Source organism: Rhinatrema bivittatum, chromosome 4, assembly GCF_901001135.1.
Source record: "Rhinatrema bivittatum chromosome 4, aRhiBiv1.1, whole genome shotgun sequence".
NCBI lineage: Eukaryota > Metazoa > Chordata > Amphibia > Gymnophiona > Rhinatrematidae > Rhinatrema > Rhinatrema bivittatum.
In genome coordinates, this window is record NC_042618.1 from 415846743 (window position 1) to 415859561 (window position 12819).

Below are 12819 nucleotides of genomic sequence, written 5' to 3' on the forward strand. Positions count from 1 at the left end.
TAATTTCGTGGGTTCTCTTATCGTTATGGGAGGGAAGAAAGGGCACTTAAAAGTAACACAAAAACACAGCCCGACCCTTTAAAATTAGTTGTTTAGTATTCCCCCATCCTTCGGACCCCTCCAACCTCCCTAAAAATTTTTTTAAGTACCTAGTGGTCCAGTGGGGGTCCCGGGAGCATTCTCCCGCTCTCGGGCCGTCGGCTGCCAGTAAACAAAATGGCGCCGATGGCCCTTTGCCCTTAGCATGTGACAGGGTATCCGTGCCATTGGCCGGCCCCTGTCACATGGTAGGAGCACTGGATGGCCGGCGCCATGTTTAAAGATGTCAAATACTTATCCAGCTAAGTGGTGGGAGGGTAATGGACACAATGGGGCAGAGCTGAGTTAGCCAGATACGTTATCTGGCTAATTCTGATGATCAGACACACCGCTGAATATATAGGCTAAGTCGGCCGGATAAATGTATCTGGCAGTGGCTAACTTGTTGAGCCGCACAGCGGCTGAATATGGACCTCATAGAAAAACAGATACTGAAACAAGATCATGTTCCACTCTGTGTTTCTACCACTGCCAGCCCCCACCCATTCCTTTGCTTTTTTTTTTTACATGAAAACCTTTCATGAAGAGCTTCCCGCTTTGCTCTGCAGTCAGTCAGTGTTTTGAATGGGGGAGAAGCTGCAGAACTGCCGCAGGAATGTTTCCAAGCGACAGGCTTAAGATACTCTTCAAATCATATTGGGTCTTCTGTTTCTGACAGCCAATTTTACAACTAGCTCCATAAGCACTGCTGAAGAGGATCCTCCACATCCCGTGACAGAGTCTGCGTTTACTCGCCAGCAGTAATGCAGAAGAAGGGAGCAATGTTCAACATTGTGTACAAAGCACACGGGCTATTTTTATCTGTAAACGTTGCATTAATTCTTTGAAAATGAAGCAGGTGCAAAGGACCCGCATTAAAAATGTCCACCTACTCTACTTTACTCCTACTATTTGTGTGGGTGGCTACATGTGATTTAAATATCGTGTTGTGCATGTGAAAGTCCTATGGATGCACACTGGAGGGGAGGAGCCGGAGAGGTAAACAGAAAGTCCCTAAAGCTTCTAGTGTTTCCCTGGAGAACTGACAATTGATACAAATTCCTAGGAGTCTCCAGATAAAATCCGGAGAGTTCCCAGATACACTCACTTGAGGAGGGTAGTTTTCAGTCAGGCCATTTTACCAGGGTAAATACTTCTTTGCCCATGTAAATGGCTTTGAAGCTTGCCCTCCCTGGGTGACACAGCTCCCGTTCTCTACATGTACTCATTGTCCAGCGCAGAGCACGCATGCACTCCTTCCTCGCTGTATACTTACCATGTTTTCCACATTCAGTTTCTCAGGACTGGTATTTCCAGTACATAGCACAAATCGGAAACATTATTCTCAAAATTATAGTCCTTCCTCGTCTGATCTTCGGAGCTAGGGCTAGGGAATCGTACTACAATGCCTAAATGTTTTAAATACTACAGACGTGAAGGTCTCTCTTTTTCTAGGCGGTGTTAGCTGCTGTTGTCATCGTGAACCTGAGGGGCATGTTCAAGCAGTTTGGAGATATCCATGTTCTTTGGAGGCACAACAAAGCAGACCTGGTAAGGAGGAAGGAATGGAGAGAAACTCTCTTCAAAGTGGATTTTATTAACTATGAGGAAAACTGTCTTAAAGTAAAATCCATTTCTTAATCATAAAAACATAACAAGGAGAGTTTTACTGAGCTGCAAATAAACACTGGTAGGTTTTATTGCCAATTACTAGAAGGCTCACATTTTCACTTGACTTCCCCCTTCTTGTGTGTTTCAGTTAACCTGGCTGGTGACCTTTACCGCTACTATTGTCCTGAATATGGATATGGGGCTGCTCGTTTCTGTACTGTTTGCCTTGTTCACAGTCATTTTCCGAACCCAACTGTAAGTCACACTGTCCTTTAGGGAAGGGAAGAGGAGAGAAAAGAAGAGGTTGTTAGGATGGTTTTGGGGGAATGGGAGAGGACTTTTTCATGCTGTCTTTGTGCCTCAAATGAAGATTAAAAGGAGTGCTGACAGTGCTGAGCTACTGGAGACCACTGGGTTATGCCACTCCTTGAAATGCAATCTTAGCTTCATAAACACAGACATGTAAAAATGGAGAACAGGACAGTAGAGAATGACCAGAATGCCAAATCCTGATGCAATACCACAAAGCTAACCCATCCTTAGATTTGCATGGATTGGGAGTACAGTACTGAACAGTCAGTGCTGATGTTTGACCTCAGCCCTACCTGAAGAAAGATCCATGACGTATATTTCAATGTCCAGAATGAAGGCATGTGTATTATTCACCCAAAGGGTGATAATATGTGTCCTTACAGCATAATAATCTCTGTTTGCCTTATGGGACAATCAGAGCTAAAATTGCTATGTTGCATTTTGTTTCATTGGATAAGGAATACTACAGAAAAGTTACACCTGCTCTGCATGGTTTACTTTGCTGCTCATAATCCAGGGAAACATTCATTTTCTCTGAGACAAGCACAATAAACAGCCACACAAGATGGGTGGCATCATCTGATGGCACCAAATTGGGTCATTTTGCTCTTGAAGCCCAGAAAGTTTTACTGCTCTCTCAGTCTGCTCGGACCTTTCCACGCTAGCATCCCTGCACTTGAGTATCCTCAGTCTATTTTCGTCCACCTAGCAAACAGTCAGGAAAATCAGTTCTCTCTCAGCATCACTGCATAATTTCAGAATGTCTTCAGAAAAGAAAGGGAAAAGCCCTTTTTAAGAAATGTAATCGGTGTGGATATAAAATGTCCGTATTGGAATTACATACCCTTTACCTGAAATACCTTGGACTGGATTATGATTCTAGTAATTGTGGCTCCTGTGGATGTATGTGCCTGAGGGCACTGATTTATCATGAGCTCCAAATCAAAACAGAGTAAATCAAAAACCCTTTTAGCAATAACTCAGGACTGAAGAAGGCAGAAGTCAATGGCAGTAGAAGTAGCAGTGCCAAAACATTTGCACCAAGACACATCTAAAAGCACAGCGATCAACAGTCATGGTCGATGAGACGGAGCCGTGTACCATCTGCACTGAAGAGGCACAGGTCAGACCCATTGGCACTGAAACATCAAAGCCATGAGGCACCAGCGCTGAAAAATACAGCGCAGAACCGTTAGAACCAAGATTTACCACTGTCGAACCATCTGCACTGAAAATCACTGGTGGCAAAACACTGGTGCTAAGAATCACAGAAGCGAGAAAAGATTGTCTAAGAGTATTCAGAGCTGAAACCTTGGCAAAAACTACTTGCACACCACAAGATATATCTTCATCACCAGGCTCTTCCTCTGATCTCATCGAAGTGGGGAGAAAGCAAAGAAGAGAAAACATGCAGAAACATGAAGTGCTAGCTATGTCTTCACTTCCTTATCCAGAGTGACATCCGACCACGGCAACCACTGAAGGCGGGTCATGCCTTTGTGCAGAAAATAAGGGCTGATTTAGTAAATACACACATGCAGCAAGTGCCTCAACAAAAGTCTGCCACTCAACCCATATCAGAAAAATTGTGGGAACACCTACAAGCAAAATCTCCACCCTCCTCTTTTGAGGAGAAAGGAAAACCTGATAGAGGAAAAACACAAAACAGAAATGTCTTCATGTGTACAGACCATATCAGACGATTCATGCAGCTCATATGATTCCACACTTATACAGTCAGATGTGCCAACGCCAGATCCACTATCAGACTTGGTGCCAGAACAATCCAGGAGTTTAACCCTGCCACATATCCAAATTTTCAATGGAAAATGTTAAAATGCTGAAAGCGATACCCATCAGCTTAAGAGAGGACCCGGAGGAAATAAGCAATTTATAAGAAGTCCTAAGATTCATCCAACATCTGAAACAATATGGCATTACCAACATATGATGCTCTAATGAAAGTCCAAATTACAGTCTGTAAAACACCTTTCACCAGACCACCTGTAACAAAAAATATTGATGCAAAATATAGAATTAAAAAATTCCAGGGCATGAAAGAGTGCAACTCCCACATGACTATATCATGGAGTAGCAATGGAAAAAGCCAAGAAAACAAAGACATATTCAAACTTACTCCCAGGAAAAGTTCCAAGGATTCTTGATAAAACTGAAAAAAGGTATATCAAGGACCTACCTTGCAAGCCAGAACTGGTGCCCATCAGCTAGGGATGATCCAGTACCTTTATAATAATCTGCTTCTAAGTGTACCGGTTTAGGCAAGGCGTGGGTAAAGGAATTATCACTAAATTACGATCATTTTAACTGGCAAAAATATTGGACATGGACACGATTAATGAAACTTTCATGGTCAGCTAGTTTAACTCAAACCTTATATTTTTTATACCACTGTGCCCCTTGGACTCCAGTAAAGCTTAATAGAGCAGGATTGCATGACTCCAGTATCTGTTGGCATTACGATTTAGCTATAAGTACGCTGTATCATATGGTATATGATTGTATCAAGATACAACCCTTTTGGATTCAAGTATGGGATTATATCAGCCAGATTTTCTCTATTCCAATTCCCATGTCTTTCAAATTAATCATTTTGCAATCTTCCATGGTACTTAGCAATTAGAAAAATAGTAGTCTTCTAAGTAGCACTTATTGGTGAAACACCATATGTATGGTACATAAATATGAGGTTGCAATTGCATTGAAATTGCAATAAAAAAGTATATTTTATTTGAAAACCAATACATATAATATAGTTCTGTAATCTATACCTGCAAACTGAATGTATTAATATATCTTTACATGTACTCTTCTGTATTTTGTTTTATTTAATTGTTGCTTTATTAAAAATTCAATAAAAAGATTTAAAATAATATAATAACCTTGAGAAACTACAAGAAAGATCCAAAAATATGCCAGAGAATAGCAGCAATCCTATAACGAAATCATAGCAGATATGAAGGATTGTGCTAAACATATTTCACAGTCTATTTATGACTCTTTTGATACTGCTACAAGGGTATCTGCAATAGCCATTGCAGATGGCTAAGAGTGTCAGGCCTCAAGCATGATATCCATGAAAAACTGGCAGATACACTTCATCTAGGTGATAGTTTATTTGATGATAAAGTAAAAGACACAGTTAAAGCAAAAAAGAACCAGAATTCCACTCTTCAGTCTCTCACTTCCTCTCAACAACAATCATCAGCACAATGGCAATATATTTCTTCAGACAAAGGCAATTCAACCAGTTCCTCTATCTCAAAAGGGAGCAGGTTTTAATTTCAGGTACTTCCTGATTCCAAACAAATTTTTAAAAAAAATACCAGGAGCTCTTCACCCAATACTAGATCTCAGAAACTTAAACATCTATCTAAACAGCTATGCTGCTGAATATCCCATTTAAGTTAGCTGGATAAGTCTTCTCTGGCTAACTTACCTAAACATATTGCTTTGAATATTGATGCCAATGTATCTCTCATTGATCTGCAACCATAAGATTGGAAACGCCGTGCCATTAAAGGTACATCAGGTTTGAGCAATGGCTGCATGCATGAATGCCACATCACAATTTGGCATCAATCCAAGATCTGTAAGGCTACCACATGGTCAGCTATATATAGTTTTACAAAGCATTACTTTCTGGACAAGCAAACAGTGCTTATGAACGTTTTCAAATAATTAAACAAATGTCCTGCAATCCACAAAATAGATTGCCAAGAAACCACTGAAAGTCAAAACTAGTTCAAAACAACCTTCAACTGGAGAGTCCGGTCTTGTGTGGCTGTTGTGCTTGTCCAAGAAGAAAGTAATGTTGCTTACCTGTAACAGGTATTCACTAGGGATGTGAATCGTTTTCCATATCGTCTTAACGATAGAAATCGTGTGGCAGGGCAAGAAAATCGTCTTAGGCACGATTTTTTAGTTAAAAAATCGTTAAAAATCGTTTTTTCCGATTAGTGCGCACTAACTCGAGTTAGTGCGCACTAACGGGAGTTAGTGCGCACTAACTGGGAGTTAGTGCGCACTAACTGAAAATGATACAATTTGACACTTTTCAGGTCAGTTAAGGTCAGTTTAGGAATGAATATGTATTCCTATTGGCTGCCCTCTTATTTATTCATGTTACCAAGCTTCCTACTGACAGTATATGGGGGATGGGAAATGGAAACAGTTGGTAGCTTGACAAAACAAGTAATGTGATCAGTCAATGTGACTAGAACTTGTGCCCTAACCCTGATACCAGGGGTATTGTGATCTTCCTGCACACAGTGCCCTATCCCTATTAATACCAGGAGTGTTGTGATCTTCCTGCACACAGTGCCCTATCCCTAATACCAGGGGTGTTGTGATCTTCCTGCACACAGTGCCCTATTCCTGATACTGGGGGTGTTGTGATCTTCCTGCACACAGTGCCCTATTCCTGATACCGGGGGTGTTGTGATCTTCTTGCACACATCCCGGTATCAGGGATAGGGCACTGCATGCAGGAAGATCACAACACTCCTGGTATTAATAGGGATAGGGCACTGCATGCAGGAAGATCACAACACTCCTGGTATTAATAGGGATAGGGCACTGCATGCAGGAAGATCACAACACCCCTGGTATCAGGGATAGGGCACTGTGTGCAGGAAGATCACAATACCCCGGAGGAGTGAGGGTCAGGCAGCTCCCCCCTGTCTGTGAAGCCAGCCTCTCACTAGTAATGCAGGGAGGGAGCTGTCTCAGACTTCACCATCCTCCCCCCCCCCTCACCCACACACCATTCACTAGCTGGGACATGGGGGAAGTCAGGAGTGAGGGTCAGGCAGCTCCCCCCTGTCTGTGAAGCCAGCCTCTCACTAGTAATGCAGGGAGGGAGCTGTCTCAGACTTCACCATCCTCCCCCCCCCCCTCACCCACACACCATTCACTAGCTGGGACATGGGGGAAGTCAGGAGTGAGGGTCAGGCAGCTCCCCCCTGTCTGTGAAGCCAGCCTCTCACTAGTAATGCAGGGAGGGAGCTGTCTCAGACTTCACCATCCTTCCCCCCCCCCCCTCACCCACACACCATTCACTAGCTGGGACATGGGGGAAGTCAGGAGTGAGGGTCAGGCAGCTCCCCCCTGTCTGTGAAGCCAGCCTCTCACTAGTAATGCAGGGAGGGAGCTGTCTCAGACTGGTATCAGGGTTAGGGCACTGTGTGCAGGAAGATCACAACACTCCTGGTATTAATAGGGATAGGGCACTGTAAGAGATGACTGTAGTAGATTGAATAAAGATCTGATGTTTCTGCTCTCCTCACACCAAACAAAAACAACACACAAGCAGAGAAGCCCTTCTTACAAAGCTGAGCTAGTGAGTTAAGTAGGAGGAAAAGTAAACATACTTGTGCCAGTGTGGCTACTTAAAAAATACACTTACCAACAATCAATTACATATATTTGAACTGTGTACAGTTCCAGCCAGGACCACCTTTCTAAAATGCACAGTGATTGGCAAATTCAACATGCACTAGCATTTCAGGTGCCTGCTAACAAAAATAATAAACAAACAAGTTCTAGTCACGTGAGTGCTGATCATTACATTACTTTTTTTGTCAAGCTTCCAACTGTTTCCATTTCACATCCCCCCAACCATTACCTCAGTATTAGCCTTGGTAACATCAATAGATAAGAGCACAGCCAGCCAATAGGAATACATACATACATATTCATTCCTAAGTGACCTTTACTGACCTGGGAAGTGTGAACACTTTGTTTCATTTTCTGTTGGTGTTCGTTAGTTTCCAGTTCCATTTCCCATCCCCCCAACCATCACCTCAGTGGTAACCTTGGTAACATCAATAGATAAGAGGGCAGCCAGCCAATAGGAACACATATTCATTCCTAACTGACCTTCAGTGACCTGGAAAGTGTTTATTTGTATCATTTTCAGTTAGTGCGCACTAAATCAAGTTAGTGCGCACTAACGGGGAGTTAGTGCGCACTAACTCGAGTTAGTGCGCACTAACACGATTTAACGATTTTTAACGATAAATCGTTAGAATTTCTATTGTATCGTGTTCTATAACGATTTAAGACGATATAAACATTATCGGACGATAATTTTAATCGTTGAAAAACGATTCACATCCCTAGTATTCACAGCAGATCAAACAGCCAACCAACCCCTCCCTCCTCCCCAGGAAGTTTACCAAGCTTGGAAAAAGACTGAGAAGAATTGCATGTGGGAATACTAGCACAGGAAGGCCTGCGAATGCTCAGAGAGCAAAGTAAAACTTTCCGGACTTTGAGAGAAAAACAATTCGATTCGGCGCCATCGGATGATGTCACCATCTGTGCAGCTGTTTGTTCTGCTGTCCAAGGAGAACACCTGTCAGAGGTAAGCAATTTTGCTTTCTCTTAGTTTATGTACCAAATTTTAATTTGCAACTGTCTGTCTTTCTTAGACCCCACTACTCAATCTTGGGTCAGATTCCTGAAACAGATATATACAGAGATGTGGCCAGATATAAGCAGGTAAATCCTGATGGCAAGATTTTGAATAGAGGCCTTTGGAGTTAGAAAGTTATGAAAGAAGATAAATTATCTAGACTATATCCATTTGCAGACTTCTTGGTAGCTAACTCTTACTATACAGGAGAAGGAATTGCCTAGCGTTTAAAGAAACAGGCTGAAAACCTAGGAAACACGAGTTCCAATCCCATTCCCTGGCCTTGGGCAAATTACTTTATCTCATATCATCTTAGGTAACCACTAGAGATGTGAATCGTGTCCTCGATCGTCTTAACGATCGATTTCGGCTGGGAGGGGGAGGGAATCGTATCGTCGCCGTTTGGGTGTTTAGAGTATCGTGAAAATCGTTAAAATCGTGAACCGGCACACTAAAACCCCCTAAAACCCACCCCCGACCCTTTAAATTAAATCCCCCACCCTCCCGAACCCCCCCCCCCCAAATGCCTTCAATTACCTGGGGGTCCAGCGGCGGTCCGTAGCTAAATCGGGGGAAGGGGGAGGGCAGGAAAACCGGCACACTAAAACCCCCTAAAACCCACCCCGACCCTTTAAATTAAATCCCCCACCCTCCCGAACCCCTCCCAAATGCCTTAAATTACCTGGGGGTTCCGGACCCCAGCTGAACGACCTCCTGCAGTCGATCTCCTGCCGGCGCCATTTTCCGTACGGAAAACGATTCGCGGCAGGAGATCGCTCCCGGACCCCCGCTGGACCCCCAGGGACTTTTGGCCAGCTTGGGGGGCCCTCCTGACCCCCACAAGACTTGCCAAAAGTCCAGCGGGGGTCCGGAACGACCTCCTGCAGTCGAATCGTGTTGGTCTATGGCCGCCGCCATTTTGCGCCGCCATTTTGCAAAATGGCGGCGCAGAATGGCGCCGGCTGAAGACAACACGATTCAATTGCAGGAGACCGTTCCGGATCGCCGCTGGACCCCCAGGTAATTTAAGGCATTTGGGGGGGGTTCAGGAGGGTGGGGGATTTAATTTAAAGGGTCGGGGGTGGGTTTTAGGGGGTTTTAGTGTGCCGGTTTTCCTGCCCTTCCCCTTCCCCCGATTTACGATTTTTTGACGATAAATCGGGGGAATTGGTATTGTATCGTGGCCCTAACGATTTTTGACGATTTAAAATATATCGGACGATATTTTAAATCGTCAAAAAACGATTCACATCCCTAGTAACCACTATGAAGATAACTTTCAAACACCTCCACGTGGTCCCATATATGTGCATATATGGCCACATGGAGATCTACTACAGTATTTTATAACCTGCGCATATCAGGTATATGCAGATTATAAAATACACATTTGATTATATGGGAATACAAATACAAGGCACTGAAAGTCCATACTTTTCCTACTTTTTAAACATATACTCATATTTTATGCGCGAAAAATATAATGTGCGGAAAACCCGGATTTACACACAGAAGTATATTTTAAAGCATCCGTGCGTAATTGAAATCACCAGTTTGCCCATACCTCCGCCAATTCACCCAGTCCTTCTCCGGGTCATCAAGACTCTCTTAGTTCTTTACCACCCTCCCCCCAGCTTTCCCACCCAAGACAACTATGATATCAATTTGTGCGAGATACTTACCATGTGTAATGCACTTGCATAAGCCTCTTATAAAATAGCGACTTACACGCATAACTCTTAGCCCCTCCCCAGAATGTCCGTAAGACCATCCCTTTCATGCGCAGGCAAATGTGTACACAAAAGCGAAAATACATGCACATTTTTGATGTTTGTAAAATAGCATGTGTGCGCGTACTATGCGCGTATGTGCTAACTTTACGTGCGTAAGTCCTTTGAAAATTTACCCCTTAAATTCTATGTTTCCTGGGAGAGAGAGACTTCTTATACCTGAATTCAAATAATGTTGTAAGTCACCTTGACCATCCTTTGGAAAGGTAGGCTACAAATTATTATTATTCAGATCCCTATATCCGTTAACACGGTGTACTTCGCATGGTTTGGTTCTGTACTTATGACTGTGCAAGTTAATAATGAATGACTAAGAGCTAAGATGCAGTGACATCTCTAACAAAGTAATTTCTTTTTTGTTTATTATTTAGTATAGAAAAGCATGTGAAAAGAATCATAAAAAGCAATATCAGTCATTTGTAAATTGGGTTCAGATATATACTTGGCTTCAACAGTGGAAGGTACACAGGTACTCTGGTACCCGTCTAGTCATTAGAAAATATTCAAATTCATTTTCATGTACATGGGTACAAAAGTACCCAAATAACTTGGTGCTGCTGTTTCTGTGGGCTGAGGTACAGAATAAATTAACAATGCCACGAACTTGGTCTGCTGGTGCCATTTCTAAGCATTTCTCTGGCAAGGCAGGCATGACTAGGTATAGCTCCTGCCCAAGAAGAAAAAGAATAATATAGTATGGGGCAAGGGTAAGGTGGAGGAGACTGGAGAGGAGGCACGAGATGTGAGTTTTTCTGGTCAGTGGTGGTGAAATTTGAAAATGAAACAAACGAAAATGAACAAAACTTTGTTTGTCTGTCTTTCATTTCATTTTTAAAATGTCTTGAAACATTAACATTTCCCATTTCAAGCAAATGAATATCACTATTGCTTAGTTACCCAAGTAAAATAATTTGAACTTTCCAACTTGATTAAAATGAAATTTAGATACAGAGGATCTGCAACAAAACAGGGTGGAACTTGACATATTGATGTCCCTTCCAGTCCTAACTTTCTATAATTCAAAGGAGTGCTAATCTCATCTTTACTAAATAGACTCTGTATTTTATTCTTTATCTGTTACATTATTTGCTGATTTTTACTTGGAAATTCTTGGGATGTGTTTATTTAAGATAAGCAACAAATAATTTTCTGTTCCCAGTGTGCTACCTCAATATCACCATTTCTTCTCTCTGTAAAGGAAAATGCAGTTTACTGCTTCCTCCCTGAATTTCTTTCTGGGGTCTCTTTACAGGCCAAAGAAATAGCAGGTGTGAAGATATTTCAGTCTTCATCCACACTCTATTTTGCAAACGCAGAACTGTATGCAGAGGCACTGAAGCACAAGGTAAGGAACAGGTAAACAATCTCTCACAATTAACGTCAGTCCTGGCAAATGACATTGCTGAATCCATCACTTAGCATTTGTGAGATCAATGCTAGCATTCGTAAAATTGAGGTCCCTCTGTGTAGGTGATAACGCCTGCATTGTTTCACAGCACAAGTGTTTTTACCTGTGCCACAAAGGGTGAGGCTGAGGGAAGGCAGAGCTGGCAGACAACGCACAGAGATTTCCTATTTTAAGCATGGTAATGAAGTGTCCATAGTGCCAGGCCGGACCCAAATTTTACCAGGGAAAGTCAGCAGGGAGCTTCCCTTTGAAAGTTGCCTTGCAGGTCTGTGGGTGTAATGACTCAAAAGGCTGAGGCCGGCCCGATGTCTCAGTGGCAGTGTTGTGAACAGCCAGGTGGAAGACGTGGGTTTGATTCCCAGCTCAGTTCTTCTTCTGCCTGGGTGAACCAGGGCTAGGGATGCTGCAGAGGCAGCGTTCACAGCCCCTGGAGAGGTGGGAGTCATAGTTCTCATGCAATGGTGACATTTACTGGCTGGATTTAGGGCCCATGAATGCAGGGCTGCAGAAGGAGCCCTGGTGCATGGCCCCTGGCCTAGAACTGTCGCTGCAGTGACTGGGCTAAGTAAATTTGGGAGGGGATATAAAATAGGGGACAAAGCCCCAGGTAGTTGCGAATGAAGGCTCATGGCACCAGGATCCCAGCTCTGGTTTCATTTGAACTGTAAGTCCATAGAAGGAGTAAACTGCCATCCCTCCCCCCCATAGAACCAAAAGGCTGAGAAGCGATGAGACACTTAGATGTAGTGATCGAAAGCAGGGATGTCAATCTGCAGTCCAGTCATGTTTTCAGGATATCCCTAATAAATATGTATGTGATATATTTGCAGGGATAGAATTGGGCTTTTGCTGCTCCCCCTGGACCTTTGAAAGCCCATGCCCATACCATGCCTATGATGATCTCTGATTTCCCTCAAATTCTCGTATCTCAGAACCCTCCAAACCCCCTAATGGACCTCTGATTTACCACCCCCACAGACCTCTAATTCCCTTGCCCTCCATCTCTCACCATTCTATGGGTCTTCCATTCCCCTGCACCTTTGCAATTCAGCTGTTCCTCTCTCCGTCTCCCATCCCCACATGCATACTTGGGAACCTTTGATTTCCAGTCACCCTGAGATTGTTGTAGATTGAGGGAGGGGGGGTGTGTGTGCTGTGCGCACGTGAACCGGTAGCAGCATATA

The 12819-nt window shown here is 43.2% G+C and overlaps 1 protein-coding gene across 1 annotated transcript in view; it reads left to right on the plus strand.

The window, feature by feature from the left end:
- LOC115089425 (solute carrier family 26 member 6-like) overlaps positions 1-12819 on the plus strand; it is a 79494-nt gene that overhangs the window by 44500 nt on the left and 22175 nt on the right. Inside the window, exons 10-13 of the mRNA XM_029597518.1 lie at positions 1534-1629; positions 1838-1944; positions 8454-8523; positions 11480-11572. Of these exons, the coding sequence (XP_029453378.1) occupies positions 1534-1629; positions 1838-1944; positions 8454-8523; positions 11480-11572 (366 nt within the window). The remainder of the gene's footprint in view (positions 1-1533; positions 1630-1837; positions 1945-8453; positions 8524-11479; positions 11573-12819) is intronic.